Genomic DNA, 21,175 nt, shown 5'->3' on the forward strand with positions numbered 1-21,175 from the left:
ACAAAAGAGGGAAGTCGTGCCTTCGCATAGCAGATATCGTAAAATGATATACCTATACATGGACATATAGTAACATAAATACTTAGGTAGTATGTATTACCGGCCACACGTCCCGGTCAGTATAAGGGTACTTATTTATGTATAAAACAATCCATGACTCGTTCTAGATGACTAATGTATTGCAGTGAGATAATCGCATGAGCTGTGTTAGTGTTGTGAGTAGTTGCTTTAAAAAAAAACACCTTTCATACAAGTTTAATTTTGTTTCGGGTGTGCTTCGCATCGCGATCGAAGGAATTCTCGTGAAAATTCCGGGAAATAAGTGATAAAGCACTCTGACATACATGTACATTACATAGGTTTTGAGAGATTTTAAAATATATTATTTCGTAGTTTTTTCGTTGCATACATCAAATCACTTTACAATATTATAAGTTCCAAAAATCATTTCACTCTTATTACCTGCCTACTTAAAAATAATACATTAAATTTATTAATCATTACTAAACCTCTTTGAACGATAGTCACTTAACTATAAATATATAATAGGAGTAGATAGGCATATAGTGCACATGACTAAACGTTCCGTGTAACGGGAACAATGCTATTTTAAGTGGGACTTCATAAATATGAATTTCACTTTGTAAGTGAACTGTGTGCTCTAGCGACCACGTTGGCTTTGGCTACCTCTGAATACATATAAGTTTTACTTTAACTAAATTGCATAGTATGCCGCTTTCGCAACATTCCGTATAATGGCACTTTGTTTCAGCCAGTCTGAAGTGACTCAAAAACTTAAATTAAACACGCTATAAAATATTAGGTACTTAATTTGATGAATTTTTAGGTCGAAAATAATCCTAATAACGTTACCTAATATCAACCTTTTAAGGGATGAATAGGAGTAGATAAAATGGCGCATTGAATGTGCTCGAAAGTGCAAAATAAGAAAGCCCCTGGCAGCCGTTTTGTGAAAACCTCGAAGGCAAGCTTACCGTCTAAAGAAAACAACGGATTTAGACGTAAGTGAAAAAGAATATTCAGAAATTGAGCTTTAAGAAGAATACCTACTTACAGTGAGATCTCAGTAATGGCGCAGTTTATTAAAAATATCATTTACTTATACGAAATATACTAGTACAATGTGGAGTAAATACACCATAAATCGAGTTATTTTTATAAACATTGAAAATCCTCACCAAAGCTACCAAGATAAGGACGTCGGTCTGGAAGTCGGAGGCTAGATGGCAACAGTAAACATAAACAAACTTGGTTATAGGTCGTAATCATTGAGTACAACTGGTAGACTCGTGAGTACAATCGACTAGGCGTAGTTCTTTGGACCTAATTGACAATATCATTCAGTCTGTTTGTTCTCGTGATAGACATATACTGCCCATAGGACTAATAAATAAACATGTTCTACATAATATTTCCGAGTACCACGCGCGATCCCTGATGATGAAGGGACCAGCTACATCTGTTATAAATCCGGGGACGTGTTGTGTGTGATGTGTGTAGCAGTGGTGTTTATGTGGATGTGCTTGAGCAGCAGTGAGCTTGAGATCGCTATTTTAAAAACTCCGCCTGTATACTTATAGGCGCAGGCGACCGTACATACTTGTATATTTTCCTAGTCAATTCCTGGACATAATATCGCTAGCTAGTACAGCGGTGACGTCAAACGTTTGGCAGCACTAATAAATAAGGGGGCGAAGAAAATCTCAACATGTCCGTTACATGTCTTTCTTGGCAATTAGATATTGTGAGCGGATGCCAAATTTGTTTTTTTTTTACATAACATACAGCCCTTGGGGTTTGCCGTTGACCGAAGATCCGTAGCTGTCCGTGACCCGACTATGTATATTTTTATGTATTAGCTTATTTACATACGTGCGTCGACTATCCAAGTCTTTTCTAATATCGACTAAGTATACATACAAGATGGAACGATGGAACTACTGTTTTATTAACAAACAAGAATGTAACGACGGCATAACCACTACAATGATCGTAGGCCAACTAATAAAGTACACGACAAAAACAATGACAGCTAAATAATGACAGCGGTAGACGTATCCTCGTCATTTCAATCAATATGATACAACATCAATACAATACTAATACAATGAGCTATAAAAGTAAGCCTACAATGTGTTTACCTACTTGCAGCTCGTAATACGGACAAAGAATCGTAAAAATACACACAACAATTATTGGCAATTCCATTTTATTATTTACTTACTGAAACGTTCGTGTGTGTTTTGTTTTCAGTCAGACACGTAAATGGCTGTTGATTGAAACATTACGTTAAACCGCTTACTGTATGTACCTACTCGAAATTTAAATTGAAAAATCATAAATATTGCGTAAGGATATCTCTCAAATACGGCCATCCAACCTTAGACTAGGACGAGCCTACGGGGTTAGTTAACCTTAACTACACAACAATTAAGCAGTAATTAAGCAATACTTTCATACTATAATAATTACCTATACCTATGTTAGGCAGCGAAAGAGTGAGGATCCGAGAAACATACGAACTTGTCACAATAATTGTGCAATTCATTACAATGCAGGTTATTTATAAGCAGTAAATGGCTACTTTATCATTCCAACTCATTCCAACTACAGACTGTGAAGAAATATGAGACAGGGGTCAATGACCTACATACAAGTACAAAATAGTAAGTTGTTTATCTATTGAAATATGGAGAGTGTAATATAAGTCTGTATTTACTTAGCGATTCACCTGTTATGGGTTTTTAACACGTTTTTAATGACTGTGAGGAATTCGAGGGCTCTTGTTTCTGTGGGTAGATAACCTCACTCGTCGACTAACCCAAATTAATGTCATATCTTATTTCTTAACCACGCCTATGCAAATCCACGGATTAGTTGAAATCTCTCCTATTAAAGTTTTAGAACTTCGCTCACGCTGGCGTTGGCGTAGATAAGCCTAATTTGGTCTGAAGTTCCATTCGTGTGCAAGATTTTATAATGAATGCTCCACATTTCGCAGTGTGTCCGTGCATCTGGGCCCCTTCACGTTGCAATAATGTGGGCTTGCTCCTGATCTTGCTGAAACTATTTCATTTTATTCTTTGAAATGGAAATTCTATTGCCACTATCAATCCTAACTAATATTATAAATGCGAAAGTAACTGTGTCTGTCTGTCTGTCTGTCTGTTACTCTTTCACGCCAAAACTACTGAACGGATTTGAATGAAATTTGGTATAAATATGGTTTAGACCCTGAGGAAGAACTTAGGCTACTTTTTATCCTGGAATTCCAACGGGAAAATCTTTTAAAGGCGAAGTGAAGCTCGCGGGCGCAGCTAGTCTATTATATTTTCATCACACATACGTAGTTTTCCTCCTAGTTGTAGAATGTTCTTTCGGCTTTCGAGACGGGATATGACGCTTGACAATGAGAATGAATGTACCTAATAAATTAGAGTTATTGAGTACACTACAAGTATTTCTACCATTGATATTTATTTCTGGGATTACAGTCGTGCGTGATCATGTGTGTATTTTTTCTCAAATCTACTTCGACTTAGTTCTTTTTGGACTTCAGTTGACACTGCATTCATACACAAATTACACAATCCTCGTATTACACTAAAAGGCTCCATTTTCGCCCTGTAGTTAATGCTAGAAAGCGCTATATCAAAGGAACTTTAATTAAAGAGCAAAGCGGCATTAAGACCGGAACCGACAGTTACTGAAGTATAGTTACTGAAGTTCACAATAGCCAGTCAAGTAAACAATATTGAATAATGCAATGTCACTGTTGCTAAAATTTTTTGGTCTATTGATATGACTTTAGTTTAAGGCCTAGTGTTGTAATTGTAAACTAAAGTCATAGTCAAGAAGAAAAAGGAGAACAATATACTCTATGTGACGGCTGTCATCTCTTACTTCCTGTGTATCACTATGTATCGATTTATATGTGACTATTAAATTCGAGGCTAATCTTGTTTAACTGGTGTCTTTTAATAAAAACCCAATAGTCACATCCTGACTGCATGAATACATACCGATGTAGCTGACAAAAAATTAGGCGTGTTATAATTTTGAAGAGATTCCTGTTAAGTAGGTAATTTGGTTTGGTGTCACTACGCTTCGGATGAGCACTTTAACAAGGGACAAACTGTATTTAATATAATAACTCCGACAACAATAGCTGTTTTATTCAACTATTTCCAACAATTTGATAAGAAAAAGAAGGAAAACATTTCCTTATACTCACAATTCGGCGATATCCGACAAGACGAACGTAACTTATTAGGTACCTACTCGTATTCCGATTTGTCACAAGCTGTCGGAGTAGGGCTGTGGCACATCCAATATCTTCCGATCAAATAAATTCGGTAGAAACTCGGTACTCCAAGTGTGGATTATATACCTAGCAACCTTAAAATCGAGATTAAAGCATGTTATCAATAAATTATGGGCAGTTTCTCATTTGAGTAAATGCATAAATGCATCTCAGCATGAACCTTATTACATCCAATGACAGCGCTTCATTTCATACTTAAGTTCTGCCAGTTCTGCTTACTTTGACTTTATCAGTGGTGAAATAGTGGTTCGAAGTTCAAATGTAAATTTTAATAATCTATTGGGACCCGCATGCTTTACTTCGCCTGAAAAGTTTGCCTATGTATTAATCGTCCTATATTGAAATTTTAATCATAATTGGTTTACCAATTTTCCCTTGAAAATGTGACAAATATCTACGAAGTGCGACAGACATTCAAACTTTCGCTTTTTCAATATTACGTAAACTAGTAGGATATCTTCACTTCAACATTTTTATGATTGTTAAACTCTAGTCTAGGTAGTGTGACGCATAAGTAACTGTGTAGGTACAGTGTACCCTATATGCATGTTTATATGACCCCTCTTTCAATTCCCACAATGGAAGCTATTTAGATCTTCAGAACAAGTGTCTGGGGCACTGGGAAAGCCATCGGTTCACTATTTGGCACAGATCCAGTCGGTTTCCCGATAAGGTATAGGTTTTGAGAATATCAGTAGATTCGCGCCAGTATCAAACATTGCACTTTAAACTCTAGCCCCTCGCTTTTAAAGATGATAATATCTGGCCTCTACTTTCCTTTTTTCAGCATAGACAAAATATTGGAAAGGATTTTTATTCAATTAGATTGCACTAGGTCCCTCTGGTCTAGTGGGAGAAGCTTCGTTAACACCTTGGCGTCCTGGGTTCAGTTACTGGATGGTGCCGTGTTCCTAAAACTGTGTTTGGCACTGAAACATGGTCCTTCATCAAATGCATCGCCTATTGAGTGGTTCCGCTAGATGAATGTTTGCGATGTGTGTTTGTGTGTGTAGCTAATAATAAATTGAACGTGCACGGGGAACTAGCAGCTCTCGAAATATAGGTGCACTAAACCACGATGTAGGTACAGTCATCATTATAAATACTGCAAAGGATATAAAAAACAGGAAGACTTATAATTTATACCAAATGAATCCCATACCTACAACAGAAAAACGACATGGTATACGTTGTGGGTATACGTAAGTCAAAGGTTATTCGAATTAAAATAATATTATTTTCTCCATCAAATTCAATGAAAAGGATTTTAAATTAACTAACAATACGCGTCTATGTTTCAAACAAATTTTCACTAGTACCTACATACAGTTAAATAAACAGGTACACATAATTATATACACAAACTCACTACACCCTACAGTACAATTTCCACAAATTCTTGCGATACCTGTGCTCTGTCGACTACCTACAAGTACGTACTCCAATTTACATGGTAATTCGGTGGCTGCATGCGAACTTATCTCTTTACTCACATAACTACGTAATACTATGCTAATTGGAATTTATAGCTGTCATAAATATCAGACACTTTAGTTAATTATTGCGATTAACCATATATGTAGGTACATAATGTAAGTATTTAAGTACCTAATTTATATTATTATCAAATGAAGTAAGTACTTATCCATAAGCAATCTATACTATACATGTATTTTCGCTCCTAAAAGAGAACGAAAAAGCGATTGATTTATTATGTACATTTTATCTACTGCCTATCTAAAATGCGTTATTTGTAACAGATTTTATCTTTTAAACGTTTATAAATGACTTAATTGAATGCGCTTTACAGAGTACTTATGTACCTATACTGTGTCTACAGTCAAGAATAACTTAGATTATCAGAAAGATAACTTTGTGGAACGTTTGGCCAGTAATCAAGAACTATTATGTCGTTGTTGCCATATTGCTGAACATCATTGTATAGTTTAATAAGGGGAAGGTCAAAGAAGATATAAAATATTATAATATAAGATTAAAAAGAAAACGTTTGCAGGTGTACAGAGTGTTGCAAATCTGGTTCTTGACCAGATTTGATATTTATGAAAAGGGAGCCGCTTGTGTAATGCATAATTATTATGTATATTATAAAATTAGCATCTCCCTTTGATATGGGAATAAATATAAAGGAATCAAACGTTTTTCTTCGTACAGTGTTTTATTATGCATTCTTATTACGCGGAATTAAATAAATCGGTTTGTAGATAAGAAATAAACCCGTTAGCCGGGTAAATATAAATATGGCGATAATGTTTATTTTAAATTTTCAATCCTCAGGCCAAGTGAGTCTCTAGTTCGAATCCCGGCTTAATGTAGTATAAATTGCAATAATTGCCACTTCATAACATCAGGCGTAAACTGTGGTTTAACTTTTATTGTTTATCGTTATTAAAAATGACTGGATGTCTAATTCATAAAAATATGTGTATATGTGTATCTGTGTATCTGTGTATGTAATAAATTAATGTAACCTATGCTACTTGTGTAATACTCAACTTCAAATTTCCGATACGTTTCGTAATGTCGTAAAGTAAACTTCACGTTATTCACATAAATACGAAACGCTATTTCAGGGAACTAATTCACTACCAAAGTTACGAACTTCAGAACTAGGGAAATACCTATTCTGGTTGAATATAGTTTCGCAATCGCAACTGAAGTTTAGCTTTACGTACAGCATATTTGGTTTATTTGCACGTACCAAAGTTACGTTAAGTTTTTAGTTTACGGATTTCTTGTGTAATGGGTTTTATTCTTTGGTAAAAATACAATCCTAACAGATGAACCGATTCTAATGTGAATTTTGTTTTAAGTATTTGACAATTGCCTTGATCGGACAGATTGATAGGAATTTTATCAGATCCCGTCATGCAGTAGAAAAGAGCTAATAGGTAATCTTCAAACGGCTGAACCAACTTCAAAAACAGTTCAGCCGTTTGGCATGTACGCTATCACAGACCGACACACAGACACTTTAAACTTACAACTCCCCTCTTTTTCCGTCACACTCAGAATAACCAAAGCATTGCTCAACGCCAGCTTTTACTATACTCCCGAACACCATCTTAATTTTGCCGCGTATTTTTTCCAACTAACCTGACTTGCTCGTGCTTCTGTATGTAGATCTTGTGGAACTGTCCCTCCACTGGCGATATGATGTCGTTCTTCATCTCCATGGCCACGTGCTGGGGTAGCACCGACAGCAACAGCCGCTCCTGAGGGGAAAGGGGGGGGGGGGGGTGTCAGTGTTGTTGCATCACAAGTAGAGGTGGATACCTAGCACGGAGCACAAGACTTGGTACAACAAGACGTGTTATAAATCTTGCGAAGCGTTCTCTAATATCGCGCGGCATCGATGGCGCGTGCGACGGAAAAACTTTGACAGTTATTTTTGAGTCTTGCGCCCCGTGCTGGATATGCTGGTTAACATTAAATCATATAGTGATATAGGACAGCGTAAATATACAATACGGTAAGTAAATGAAGAAGATGTTTTAGTGATTTTGTATACAGATAGAATTTAAAACAACATTTAACATTATGGACAATATACTGATACAGAGCATTTAAATAAGTATTCTTATACATTTTATACATTTCAAAAATAGCCACTCTTTGTTATATTTGACAACAATAAATCTTTTTTCAACCTAGAAACAATATTTAATCCTATTTAAACCGCGCTCTTCTTTTACATTATGTGTAAAATCAAGTCAGGCTAATTACAATGGTCAGTATCAAGTATCCAATTGTACTATTGTACCTACTTCTGGCCATGGTAACATCAATACACAATGAATGTTCCGTAAAAGGAGAGCATAATTTAATACTTGAAAGCACTACAAAAACATTTCAAGTGTTAATGTATTATTACAACCTGATAAAAAGCAGAATAACTGCATGATACCTGTATTGTTATTAAATTGCAATTGCAATAATTTAGGGTAAATTACGTGCTTATGATACGTTCAGTAATAACAGTATTAAGTGTGAATGGCTAATGATGCGAGTATTCAGTGAAGTCAAGTAAGGTCAAGTACCCAATGTCCGGCACAGCCAAATGTAAATGAAATTGGTTAAGGACGAAGGCGTACTGAAAGATTAAACAGTAATACCTTAATTTGTAATTTGAGGTCAGCTTAAGCATAATCGGACTATAAACACTTGTAATAAATGCAGTCCCACGTAAATAATAAATGCTTTATCGGGTAAATGTGCCACCTCGAACAAATTCAATAAATTGAACCAAATAATTTCAATAGTTATGGTGAGTTAAGTTGACCATTCAAATGCAGGAGTTGTCAACTGAGCCTGCAGGTTCATTAAAAAGTGGACAGAGTTGACTACAAAACGAAATAAAAGTTCGAAACTCCATGTGAAATCTTTTGAGTAATCCTTTAATATTTGGCGTGACGATTACATTCTCCAGACCCCATCCCATGTCAATAGCGGTCACAGCCTAAAATTCCCACCAAATAAACTTGAAGCGCCAATATTTACAGAGGATTTCGCGAAGAAGTTGAAAACTCGATTAAAATCACTAAACTCGCCAGATGGCGCTGCGTTCCATTTCCCCTTCCGCAAGTTCAAATAGCAATCGGAATGCTCAATTAACTATACCTATTAGATTAGTAAACGTTCGGAGCGGAAATTTATTAATCTGACGCTATAAAACGTTCTTATTATGTTAAATCACAAACAGTTTTGCTAAGAAATAGGAATAAATTCATAACTCATAAAAACTTGTACCTACCATGTACAAGTTTTTATGAGTTATGAATTTATTCCTATTTCTTAGCAAAACTGTTTGTGATTTAACATAATAAGAACGTTTTATAGCGTCAGATTATGCTAAGTATATTATACAGGGTGTTGCAAAAAGGGTATACTATGTAAGCCGAAACTCGCTGCACACGTAAGTTTCGGCTTAGTAGGTATACCCTTTTTGCAACACCCTGTATACGAACATTACGGTATATATTACGGTTGAGCGTTTTTGTTTTGTATTGCACCATGCAAGCGCTCTCCTACTATGACAGTGAGCATATCGGTATCGATATGGTCCCGTGACAGCAGCCAGGGAAGATGACCCTAAATAATCCAGCCCCCACTGTTGCCATCTCTTGGCCTATGCCATACTCGCAGCATCAGTACGTCCACCTTTCGGAATCGTACGCATATCACCAAACGGATAAATAGGACTTTACGTAGGATGCCGAAAAGTGGACGTTTAAACCGCGTAATTAATGCGTTAAAGTATATTTTTAAACCGCTTACCAGTTTCTCGTTCTCATCCTCCATATCCAACCGGGCTGCGATGCAGTTCCTGGTGTCGAGGAAGGCGCGGCGCTGCGCCGTCTCCATCAGCGAGTGCATCAGCAGCCCGGCCGCGTTCACGCACAGGAACACCAGCACGTTGCTCACCAGCTGCCGGGGAGAGGGGGGGTTAGGAGAGGAGAATTCATAATAATGTCCTACCCCACAGACGTCAATTATACCTCAGTCACAACCATCACAGCACCACCACAAGCAACTCCTAAAGAAACAGCAACACATCAGCTGTTGGATTGTGGAGAAAAAGGAGAAGCTAGACTAAGACTCCGAAGCGTGGCTCTGTTCATGGACGGAAGCAGTGAAAGACTCGGCATCAGCTTCTGTATCTCAGGGGCGCGAAAGAGCGTGGCCATATCACCCGGCCTAGCCTCTCTCCACATCGGACACACACACAATGGGAGCACATCGAAGGCTACCATGAAGCGTAAAGCCTACGACGCATTGCCAGTAACCCTAGTGGGAAATCAGCCCTGCAGACTAGTGCGATGGCGTAACAAGACCATCGCACTATTCGAGTGGGCCGACGACACCCCGTTCGTTCAGGCATGCTCATGGCTCAGTAAGCTTGGAGAGATAGCGCTAGACAGTAACGTCCCCAGGATAATAAGCGTAGACGCAATGGTGATCGAGTATAGGAAAGGCGAAATTGTTGACCAGCTGGGTTGCCTAAAAGCCTCAAAACATCATGAAATAGTGGTGTACGAGGACAGAGGCGAAGATCTAAGCTTTCTCAAAGGTCATATACTTGCGAGGGGCATTGACAACTGCCACCAACAAGCCGAATACTTGGTCACCGGATCTGAACGCCTACAGGAGAGGATGACCGCTGGGGCTGTCGCCGCTTCAGAACAACGGAACATGGAAAGGAGGATGCACAATTTAACATCGCAAGGGCGTGTCCAAGGGTTCCTCCAGGCTTTTAAAGCAGCTGCCTCAAGCCTTATAGGAAAACCACAGAGGACACCCGAGAGGCGCCAAATCTCCAGAGAACCTAAAACTGGAAAAAGGCTTGCCCAGAGGAAAATTACTCGAGCGGATATGGGCCAGGTGGTCCCACCGAAGCTGAAAACAGCTACCACCTCAAACGACCATCTAGAGAATGCCGCCATCGAATTTATGGCAATTACAACCGCCACAAAGCAGGTAAATCTCTTGTCCTGCAAAACGATCATGCAGACCTACAGGCAAGAGAACGAAAGCCGGCTAAAAGTTTTACTCGAGGAGGCCGAAGCCTGCATATACGATAACAGTAGTTGCCAAGTCCTCAGAGGCAAAATGACTGGAGCGTATATGGCGGCTTATAGCGAGGAATGCGGATTCGTGCCCTGGGAACGCAACATCCCGAAACTCACTCTCCCACACAACAACCAAATGGTGGTCGTAGCTCAGTGTACCAGGATTATGCTAGAGGACAAAATCCTAGCAAAAGCGGAAACCATTAACGCTACCTGGAATAGCTGGACGATGCCCACCATCGCTTGGGTGAACGGGGTACCTGGATGTGGGAAGACAACCTGGGTGGTAAATAACTTCGATGTGAGCAAAGACACCATTATCACCACGACAACTGAGGCGGCCGTCGATATACGAAACAGGCTAGCGCATAGGATCGGGGACATGGTTAGAACTAGGGTACGTACGATGGCATCAGTCCTAGTAAACGGCTTTAGAGAACATGTCGGATGCCAACGCCTGATAATTGACGAGGCCCTGATGAACCATTTCGGGGCAATCGTAATTGCCGCCCGCCTGTCCCGTGCCAGTGATATTGCTCTAATCGGAGACATCAACCAGCTACCGTACATAGACAGAGAGAACCTATTCGAACTAAGGTACAGTCGCCCAACACTGGTAGCAAACATCACCCAGGAGCTGTTGTGCTCATACAGAAACCCCATGGATGTTGCATACGCCCTAAGAGAAGTATACTCAGGCATATACGCAGCCACAACGCGTATCCAATCCCTGCAGCTGAAAAGGTTTACAGACGCAGCAATTCCAAAATCCCAAACCAACACTCTATTCCTGACGCATACACAGGAAGAAAAAGAGACCCTGACCAGCCAAGGGTTTGGAGAAGGAACGGGATCACGCGTCTTAACCATACACGAAGCACAGGGATTGACGTACGAATCCGTCATTATCATAAAAACAAAAGATAAAATAAAGTTGCACGATAGCATACCTCACGCAGTAGTGGCGCTGTCGAGGCACACCTCCGCCTGCACCTACTATGCGGATGACACCGAGGACGCTATCGGCAACCTCGCTAAAACGGCAATAACAGCACCGAAGAAACGGATCCTCGAGTACAACCTAAAGATGGCAATAAAAAATCGGGACAAAGAGGTCGTTGCCCAGCAATCAAGGCTTTTGGCAACGCAAAATGGAGCGGAATAGGAGAATTTTGATTTTAATTTTATATTGACGGCCAAACCGTATTGCATGTATTTTATAGTTTTGTTATGTATAGTATATAGCATGTATTGTATAGTTTTGATATGTAGGTATTGTATAGTATATCATGAATTAATATTATCTGTATAAGAACTAACCAATAAAATTAAGATAGTTTTAAGAACACTGTCACACATTAACACCAGGCAAAACAACAGCGATGACAAAAGGAGTGTGTGGCCACTGACAGGCGTCTGTTAAGTTCTCTGAAGACAGCTGACACTGGCCCTACCCTTCAAATGTTTGTTGCCATTATAATTGTAAGTGTGACTGTGTGAAACAAAGAAAAAAAAAAAAAAAAAAAACAAGAAATGCACAACTGGGGGTTTTTTGTCGGTTAAAGGCCGACACTACCTGGGTCCCCTTCCCAGGTGTCTGTGTAGATTTTCCTCCAGGAGTGCAAAAAAAAAAAAATTATTAATAATATATAGGTATATATATATATAAAAGATAAAATATATATATTATAAGCTTCCACATTGAGTAGTGAGTAGTTAAAAGATGAAGACAAAAAACAACCAAACTCTCACAATATATTGATCTCTCAAAAAGGCACGGACATAAGGTCTGTGGAGTGATAATAAAATCTTTAAAAAAAAAAAAAAAAAAAAAAAGACGTCAATTATACTAGATTCCCCAAGTGTGTAATTGCGCGTGTAAAAATCTAGTCAAAAGGTTAAGCATTTCTCAACATTTCCAGCTGTCATTCATCAGTTCAAAAATAGGCACGCGTGGTTTTCATAGAAGTGTGTGCATTTGTGGTGTAACGGGAGCGTGTCCACAAAGTATCGGACGCATCGCATCATCAAAACGGATTGTCACAAATTTACGGAGTACTAAATAGTTACTAAACGGGCGGCGTGGGCAATGCCGATGATGAGGAAACACTTATTTTTCTATGTAAATAATACTATAATCCGTTATCATTGCGTACGATGCCGACGAAGGTGGACGCGAGCCTCAATCTACTTAATAATAAATAGGATGGGCTGCACTTTCCTTCCCACTAAGGCGGTTCCGCCCGCCCAACGCTTTTTGATATGTCCAAAATGCCACGGACTGAAAGATAAATTGAAAGCTCAGCGCTAGCTAAAAGTAATGCTTCTTCAAAAACGGCAGCAAGAAAGAATTTCCCATTCTACCCAACTATTTTAAAAGTTGATGACGGCTATTCGAAAGCAATTTTTCATATAGAATGTGGTTTTATCTCCATTCAATGGGCCCACAACACCCTAGGTGGTCATTTACATATATTGAATGATTCTTATGTCAGGCACCGGCTTTCTACTGAATATAAATAAGAACAGACGGCGGACAAAAGCGTCTGGTGCTAACATCTCTTTTTATCGCAATGTACGGGCAGCATTTCCAATTTCTTTGCCGATCACTTTCCTTAGAAAAACAAGATTGAAAGTGTAACCTTAGCCTTGGCGCTCTGATTGAAAGCGTAAGAAAATGTAAGGACAGGAACAAAAAAACATATTGAATAAGTTTTATCTGTTCTATTTCGAAAACATCATCGCATTACTTATGTATTTCATTTTATGAATCGCTAACGGTACTTTACTATATTTAAGCTCGCGTTTTAGATTGAGTATCAAATATTACACCTTGGAATGCCAGATGTATGCAACATGCTGGCCCTAACCCCGTGGCCACAGCCAATTGCGGCGCGGCGTGCGGCGCGGCGAGCGGCGCGGCTAGCGGTGAGCGCCGAAAACAAACGCTAGACAACGTACGAAGTATGCCACAGCTAGCCGCGGCGCGAAATGCGGCGCGGCTAGCGGCGCGGGTTGACTGGCGCGGTGCGCGGCGGCGGCGGGCGGCGCGGTGTGCGAGCGAAACAAATGTACTAGAGAGTATCGAGGCGGCCACAGCTCAAAGCGGCGCGCGCGGCGGCATCAAGTGGACGGACTAGCCAACGCGCGACCAAAACAATGGTCGAGCTGTGGCATACCACCGCAATCCGCACCGCCCGCCGCCCCTCACGCCGCACCTCATCCCGCACCGCTGAAAGCTGTGGCCACGGCCTTAGGCCGTGGCCACAGCCAATTGCGGCGCGGCGTGCGGCGCGGCGAGCGGCGCGGCTAGCGGTGAGCGCCGAAAACAAACGCTAGACAACGTACGAAGTATGCCACAGCTAGCCGCGGCGCGAAAAGCGGCGCGGCTAGCGGTGCGGGTTGACTGGCGCGGTGCGCGGCGGCGGCGGGCGGCGAGGTGTGCGAGCGAAACAAATGTACTAGAGAGTATCGAGGCGGCCACAGCTCAAAGCGGCGCGCGCGGCGGCATCAAGTGGACGGACTAGCCAACGCGCGACCAAAACAAATAATTTTGTTTTTAACGCGCTAACGCCGCCGCGGTCGCAACTGGTCGAGCTGTGGCATACCACCGCAATCCGCACCGCCCGCCGCCCCTCACGCCGCACCTCATCCCGCACCGCTGAAAGCTGTGGCCACGGCCTAAGAGATCTGATATAAATCTATCAACATATATCCTGCAAAATTTATGTAAACCTACAATTACTACTAAAGTAGCTGATAAATTATGCAAAAATTTATACATATACTAAATACAATACATACAACAACGTTTGTATTTTCAATTAGCAGCGAAGCGCCCAAGCGACATGCAGTAGGTCTAGTGTATAATGGCGTTAGATGTGTATGTACCTAATGATTTGAAATACTGCCAACCATTTGCTAGTACTATTTACTATGCAATAATAAACATTGTGTTGTCGTCAATCAATATTGTTTACTACGCCTACGTATTGCGTAAGCACGTCAATCGATGCAGATTCGTGAATAAACTATGCTAAATCAATCCTAGATAACTATAGGAGCAAGAATGTAATAAAACTTAGCTACGTTTAATTAGTAATCGATTGTAATTTCAGACTTAAAGTAGGTAGATAATTAATATGAAAAACTTATGTTTATGACATTGTAACGGTATGAATACGTAAGAGATTTTGCGGGACAAAATAGAAATTTCAAATACTATCTAAATATATTTTATACGAGAATATCGGACGCCGACGCCCTGGAGCGATATCTGTGAAGAGCCCGTTATTCAATAGTTTTATAGGAATATTGAAATATCCTGCCTTACTGCACCGTAGGTCATACAAGAAATATCACAATTTCATGACCATTTTCCGAGTTATAGCAGCAGGGTTGTTGAATTTCATTTGACGATCTCAGTTGTTCCGATATTCTCGTATGTATGTATCTATCGCAATACAGCAGTGACAGAATTTGCTTCATACGTTTTCAGGGGACGTGACGTGATGATAAACGGATTCAGACGTCTCATAACCCTCGGTATGGGTTAAAAATTATACCGACAATTTCCTTAACTCGGGTAGGCGGTGACGGTATGTGACCCTATCACGGGAAGGCGGCGGCGATATGGCCAGCGAGTATGTAAATAGGGAACCTGCCACTTATTGCCCCGTCACTTGCGCCGCCCATTGAAGGCACAACTGTGAGGAATGAAGGAATGTTGGACATTTAACATGATTTTGTATCTCAGTGATCGATACGAGGAGACGGAAAAGGTGCATTCATTGATAATAACATACTAGGTACATAAATATAAACGATACTGTCCACATGGTTTAAGGCTATCACGGGCACATTTTACGTAAAAATATGTACTAAAAATACGGTATCTATAAAAAGTTTTTAGTTAACTTACATAAAGTATTTTGAAATTGGTTTACTCCACTTACAAGTTATTGGTTTGCAAAGTTGAAATTTCGCCAACTCTGAAAAGAAAGGCAGTTAGATACTGAACTTTTTTTACAGGAAAACTGAGCTGTGGCTACGTAAATTTACCGTCTGGCTAGCGGCTAGGACGATAGAACCGCGTGGCACCACGCTGCCACAATAACAAATGAGTCGGCGATAACTTTCTCCTTTTGGAATAGAGAGTTGGAGACAAAAAGCTCGTCAGTCTATAGTCTAGACTCTAGACTGAGTCGTAAGTACATTTATCTGATAGCATGCCATAAATTATGGTTCCACAGTGCAAGTTAGAATTACATCTGACCGATACGTCGATCAATCTTACTGCACATTCATGCTCTCCATTTGTGATCAAATCATTGCAATCTCCTAATTGGTTCCACTCGTGATCAGTCACGGAGGCAACAATTACTCGGTCGGATATGCATTTTATATACTTAAGCACTACTATGAAGTTCAATAATTAAGTAGGTAACTCTAGGCATCTCAATAATTATACAGTATTCGAAGAACAAAATACCAGATTGATAAATAGGATTCGGTTATTGGAAGAGCAAAGAAAAGGAATAACTTATAAAATATAAATGAAAATCGAGAGTTTTCGTTTAAATTGATATACTCGTAATAGAGATATAGGTCGTATCAGCGTAGTCCCATATATCTTATACCGTGCGCGCCATTTCAATACATATTAAGTAGATATTCAATCGACTCCTATGGTGACAAAAGTTGAAGAGCGCACGTGACTTTTCCGAGCCAACACGTAGGATAAATGAAAACGTATTTACGATTTACATACCCTTGAAGTTATATCGTTTGGGTAGTTACACTTATCATTTTCCGTTTTCAATAGGGGGGGAACAGTCTCAGACAGGAGTATCTGTAAAGTATTGCCATCATTTGAATTTGACTGTCAGTGACTTCGATCATTATGATTCGATCATCGGTCAGTGAACAATATTTAAGTAACCAAGAACACGATACAACATTGGCATTTGTCTAGCCCTCGAAAATGCGGTTGGCTTGGACTCTCTATACGCTCTCACGAACACACAAAGGGATTATTAAAGATACCATAAAATAAATATTGAATTTCAACCTTCAATTGCAGCTTATAAAAGACGCCACAGGGTAAATGAGTTCTTAACTAAAATAATAATTAATGAAGGATCAATTACAAATTACTTTATTACAAATTAGTTGGTGAATTTTGTTTTCAGTTGTGAAATCTTGATGTTTGATCAACAAAGGCTTTGTAGTCAGAGAGAGCCATTCGACAGCAAAGGGTTCTAGGTACAACTTGTTATGTCAAAGACATACGAAATTCAAACAATATCAGCAAACAAAAGAAGGACGACTCTTAGATGTTCGCCTATTGTACTCTTAGATGTGAGGAGATTTTATAAAAGATAAGTAACTGTTTTGTAGTGTATTGAAAAAAGATACCCTCATATTACGTTACCAAAATAATGGCAACAATAGACATTAGGTAGGTCACGAAGCTTAGTAGCAAATCTCTTAACTTACTGAAATAAACATTGCCAGTCATACTATTTCGTTGACAATACATGAAATATAAACGTAAGTCAGATAAGGAAACTTATGACATATTTTTGTGTACCTATAGATAAAATGATCCATTCATTGCTTCCGCCCAAGAGGTACTTACTTAATTTTATAATTACTAACAGTCTCAACGCCTTCACGTGCCTATTTCATGGAATATCGAATCCAGAAATGAAATTCCAGGTCCGTATTTGTATTACGTCTGGTTATCCAATATCAATCTGTCGGATGGCGGTCAGTGTTAGTTTATACAGTAACCAGATGTAGCCTCAGATGGGCCGTGGAGTGATTGATAACGAGCTCTGTTAGTGTATAAACAACAAACTACGACCCACGTGCTGGCCAGATCATCATCATAATCAGCCCATAATCGTCCAATGCTGGACATGGACGATGAATGGACATAGGCCTTTGCTAAGGAGCGTCACAAATAGTCACAATCACGACATTATTTTATTATACTGTCCTCCTACCGACTACCTATCTAAGGACATTATCATCATAATACTATTACTATTATAGCATATGAAACTTCCATTCTGAAACCACTTTCTCACTGAACAAATGAAACAGTGTGAAAAGAAAATGTGCATCCAAACTCCAATACAACTTCAATTCAACTGCTGAAGTTAAAATATAGTTTTCTGTATCTCAAACTCGATATGTCGCTGCTCTGTACATTATTGAAGTCGGTTGCAGCTGCAGCTGGCGGGAAATAAAGGGGCTCTCACACTGGGTTGAGCTCGTCGGCTGGAGGTTACGAGAGCCTTAACACGCTCGTTAGTGCGCCTTAATGGCCCCGTGTTGGGCGCCAACGACGACTTGTAACGGAGGCTTTTTAAAAAAGGAATGAAAACTCCCACTTTATTAGTAGTTATTAAAAGCGAAATCAGTTTTCGCGTGTTTTTATGGAGATGACTGTTAGGTGTAAAAGCTGGAAACTTATAAGCGCTTACTTTACTGCGGATATAGTCCCGCGCTGGTTAGGCAAACTATGAAAAAGTAAAGTAAGTTCTGTATACGGCCTAAAGTGGAGACGAGCTAAACGGTGGCTCAGCTGATACGTGGTGAATGCAGAAATGTTTAGCACCCATTCAGGGGCGTGTGGGACTCGCCTATCGAATTAATTGTTATTATTTTAATAGTTACGATGCCGATGTAAAATTTTATTCATCTATGCTGTAGCATGACATTAAAACTATCATATTATAGACACTTACTGCAGATAACTGAGCGAGTTCACATAAATATCGACCCGCGTACATAGTGGGAATGTGCAAGTGCACGCCTCCAATTCAGGGGCCCTATAGCGAAGTCTCCTGTAGGTTGACTGGTAGAAAATGCTTTTAGCATTAAGTCCACCTAATTGTACATAATTACTTTTGTATATTGTGCAATGAAGAATAAATAAATAAATAAATAAATAAATAAGTCAAAAAGAACTAACATTTACGAAGTAATTACTGTCAAATTCAATACATTTTGAATCCAAAAATCCTCGTCAAAACAAATTCGCGACAGGGAAACTCAGCGTTCCTAGAATGAAAGTGTATTCGTAGCATATCATAATGCACCAAGAATCACCTAAATCGCTCTGCAACCCTATTACTGAACCTGAATAATGCTCCAGATATTATGTAAGTTTGATGGATAGTATTATTTAGTGGTTCGCACAGCAAGGCCGCGCTGGGCGCCAAGAGGACAAGGCTGAGACCCCTCAAGTGCAGAGGTCGTCTTGGAACGAACACACAACAGTATGGAGGCATAATACTAGCTGCCGACAGAATAAGGGGTTTTATACACATAACAGTATGGAAGTATAATACTGGCTCCCTACAAAATAAGGGGTTTATACAGCCAGTATAATAGCTGAATGGGGTAGATTGAAGAGAAGTCACTTATGCACTTGATTGTGGAAAGAATTTCAGTCGTTGTTATGCTCTTACTTGTTGTGGGCTTACGTTTTCAACTTTGTTTGGTTATTTGTAAACTGTAACTCCGCTATTGGTAATTGTGTCTATCTTAATTCTAATGTATTTTATATGCTTCTTAGCGTCTCGGTGACAAACGCCAGAGCATTGTTCTAGGGTTTGTTACCGTTGTAAAAAGATAAGCCACTCAGAAAGATGCTGACTGTCAGGTCGAATATAAAACACAGTTGACAAGTCAATCGGGCGGAGCCCTTTCTTGTATTTTATATGAATGTAAATAGTAACCAGTTAACTGTAAAAAACATGCAAAGCACTAAATGAATTCGAGACTCTGCAACTTTCCAAGATTATTCTGAATAATTTATAAGAAGTTGTTTTCCTTAAAGCAAAGCTATATTTGATGAGGAAACTGATCGATAGAGCAAACATCAAGTGTGGGGTGAGTCGTGACGTCACGGCACTTCTTTCAACAACTTGGTAGAATTATCAAAACAAGTGTATAATGTAGGTCACTTGGGTCCGTCACGATTTATTGTTACAAGTGCTCTGTTGACTTGATACCGTCAGCTGTTACAAATAAGTATTATCTTTTAATACTTGGTAATGTTATATTTATAAATGTATTACGACTTTACGAGGAATAAATATATTTTTAGAATTTATTTTTACAAGGATTTAGTATTTGCAGAAGTTTGAGCTTTAGTTTAGTTGATCATCACATTATCCGTGTCAATATCCAAAATACACAAAAACACCATTAATTTTATAAAAAGGACATAAATATGTAAACAGTCTGTCTGAAGCTGAAGTCTGTGAGGTGCCTAGGGAATGCAATCTCGTCTCGCCGAGATCTCGATCTCGCGAGATCTCGGCCATATTTTACGAGATTGAATCTCGTCAAATTTTGAACGAGATCTCGCGAGATAACGAGATTGAGAAATGCACCGTGACGACGTGTTTTTCATGCTAAAGACGTGTTTTTTGAGAAGCCATTTTCCGACAAACTAACTTGCCTTTCCGTACCTTGAAAACTTCATCTGACTTCTACTTTAAACTTATTTTATTTGATTAATACGATTTCACAACATTTATTTAAAACTTGTGAAGTTAAATTGTTGTTTTTATTTATCAAAATTAATGTTCCTATTACTCTTTATTATTGAAACTAAAGCAATAATTTTCAAAAGAATAATAATATAGATCATTATTTTGTTACCAATATTGTATGAATTTGAACTGATTAGCTACAGTAGGAACTTATAATAATTAGGTATAGCAATAAACAAATGTTATTACTAGAATTAGAGACAAAATAATAAGTACTCTGATGATTTTTAAAACAAACCTTACATTATTTTAATAACTAACAACGAAGTTTCTATTTAATTACATATCATTTCAATTACTAGTTCTTAATAAGCATTTGCATATATGTTTTTATTGACATTCTCCCAATCTCGCGAGATCTCGTAATTTGCGAGATCTCGCGAGACTGGGTTTTGAGTCTCGCGAGATCTCGCTAGGTGGAAATCTCGTACGAGATTGCATTCCCTAGAGGTGCCCAATGACTAATTACAAAGATAATTGAAACATAATCTTGATATACTTAACAGAGAAAGACACACTTCATACGTCTAATAAAAAACTTCTAATCGTCTAATAAACGCTAGTAAAGTAACTATTTGGACTATGAAACCCCTATTGTATATTCCAAAACGCACGCCGTTGATAAGCCGTGTCACTGTTTACGTTCTATTACCAACGGTTCTTTTGTC

At 39.1% G+C, this 21,175-nt stretch overlaps 1 protein-coding gene across 9 annotated transcripts in view; it reads right to left on the reverse strand.

The window, feature by feature from the left end:
• LOC105380532 (Ca(2+)/calmodulin-responsive adenylate cyclase) overlaps nucleotides 1-21,175 on the reverse strand; it is a 79,986-nt gene that overhangs the window by 36,257 nt on the left and 22,554 nt on the right. For all 9 annotated transcript variants that reach the window (XM_048623310.1, XM_048623309.1, XM_048623308.1 and 6 more), the window contains exons 4-5: nucleotides 9,641-9,790; nucleotides 7,460-7,578 (exon numbers count right to left, since the gene is read on the reverse strand). In XM_048623310.1, the coding sequence (XP_048479267.1) occupies nucleotides 7,460-7,578; nucleotides 9,641-9,790 (269 nt within the window). The remainder of the gene's footprint in view (nucleotides 1-7,459; nucleotides 7,579-9,640; nucleotides 9,791-21,175) is intronic.

The sequence above is a fragment of the Plutella xylostella genome, chromosome 10 (genome assembly GCF_932276165.1).
Source record: "Plutella xylostella chromosome 10, ilPluXylo3.1, whole genome shotgun sequence".
NCBI classification, from domain to species: Eukaryota; Metazoa; Arthropoda; class Insecta; order Lepidoptera; family Plutellidae; genus Plutella; species Plutella xylostella.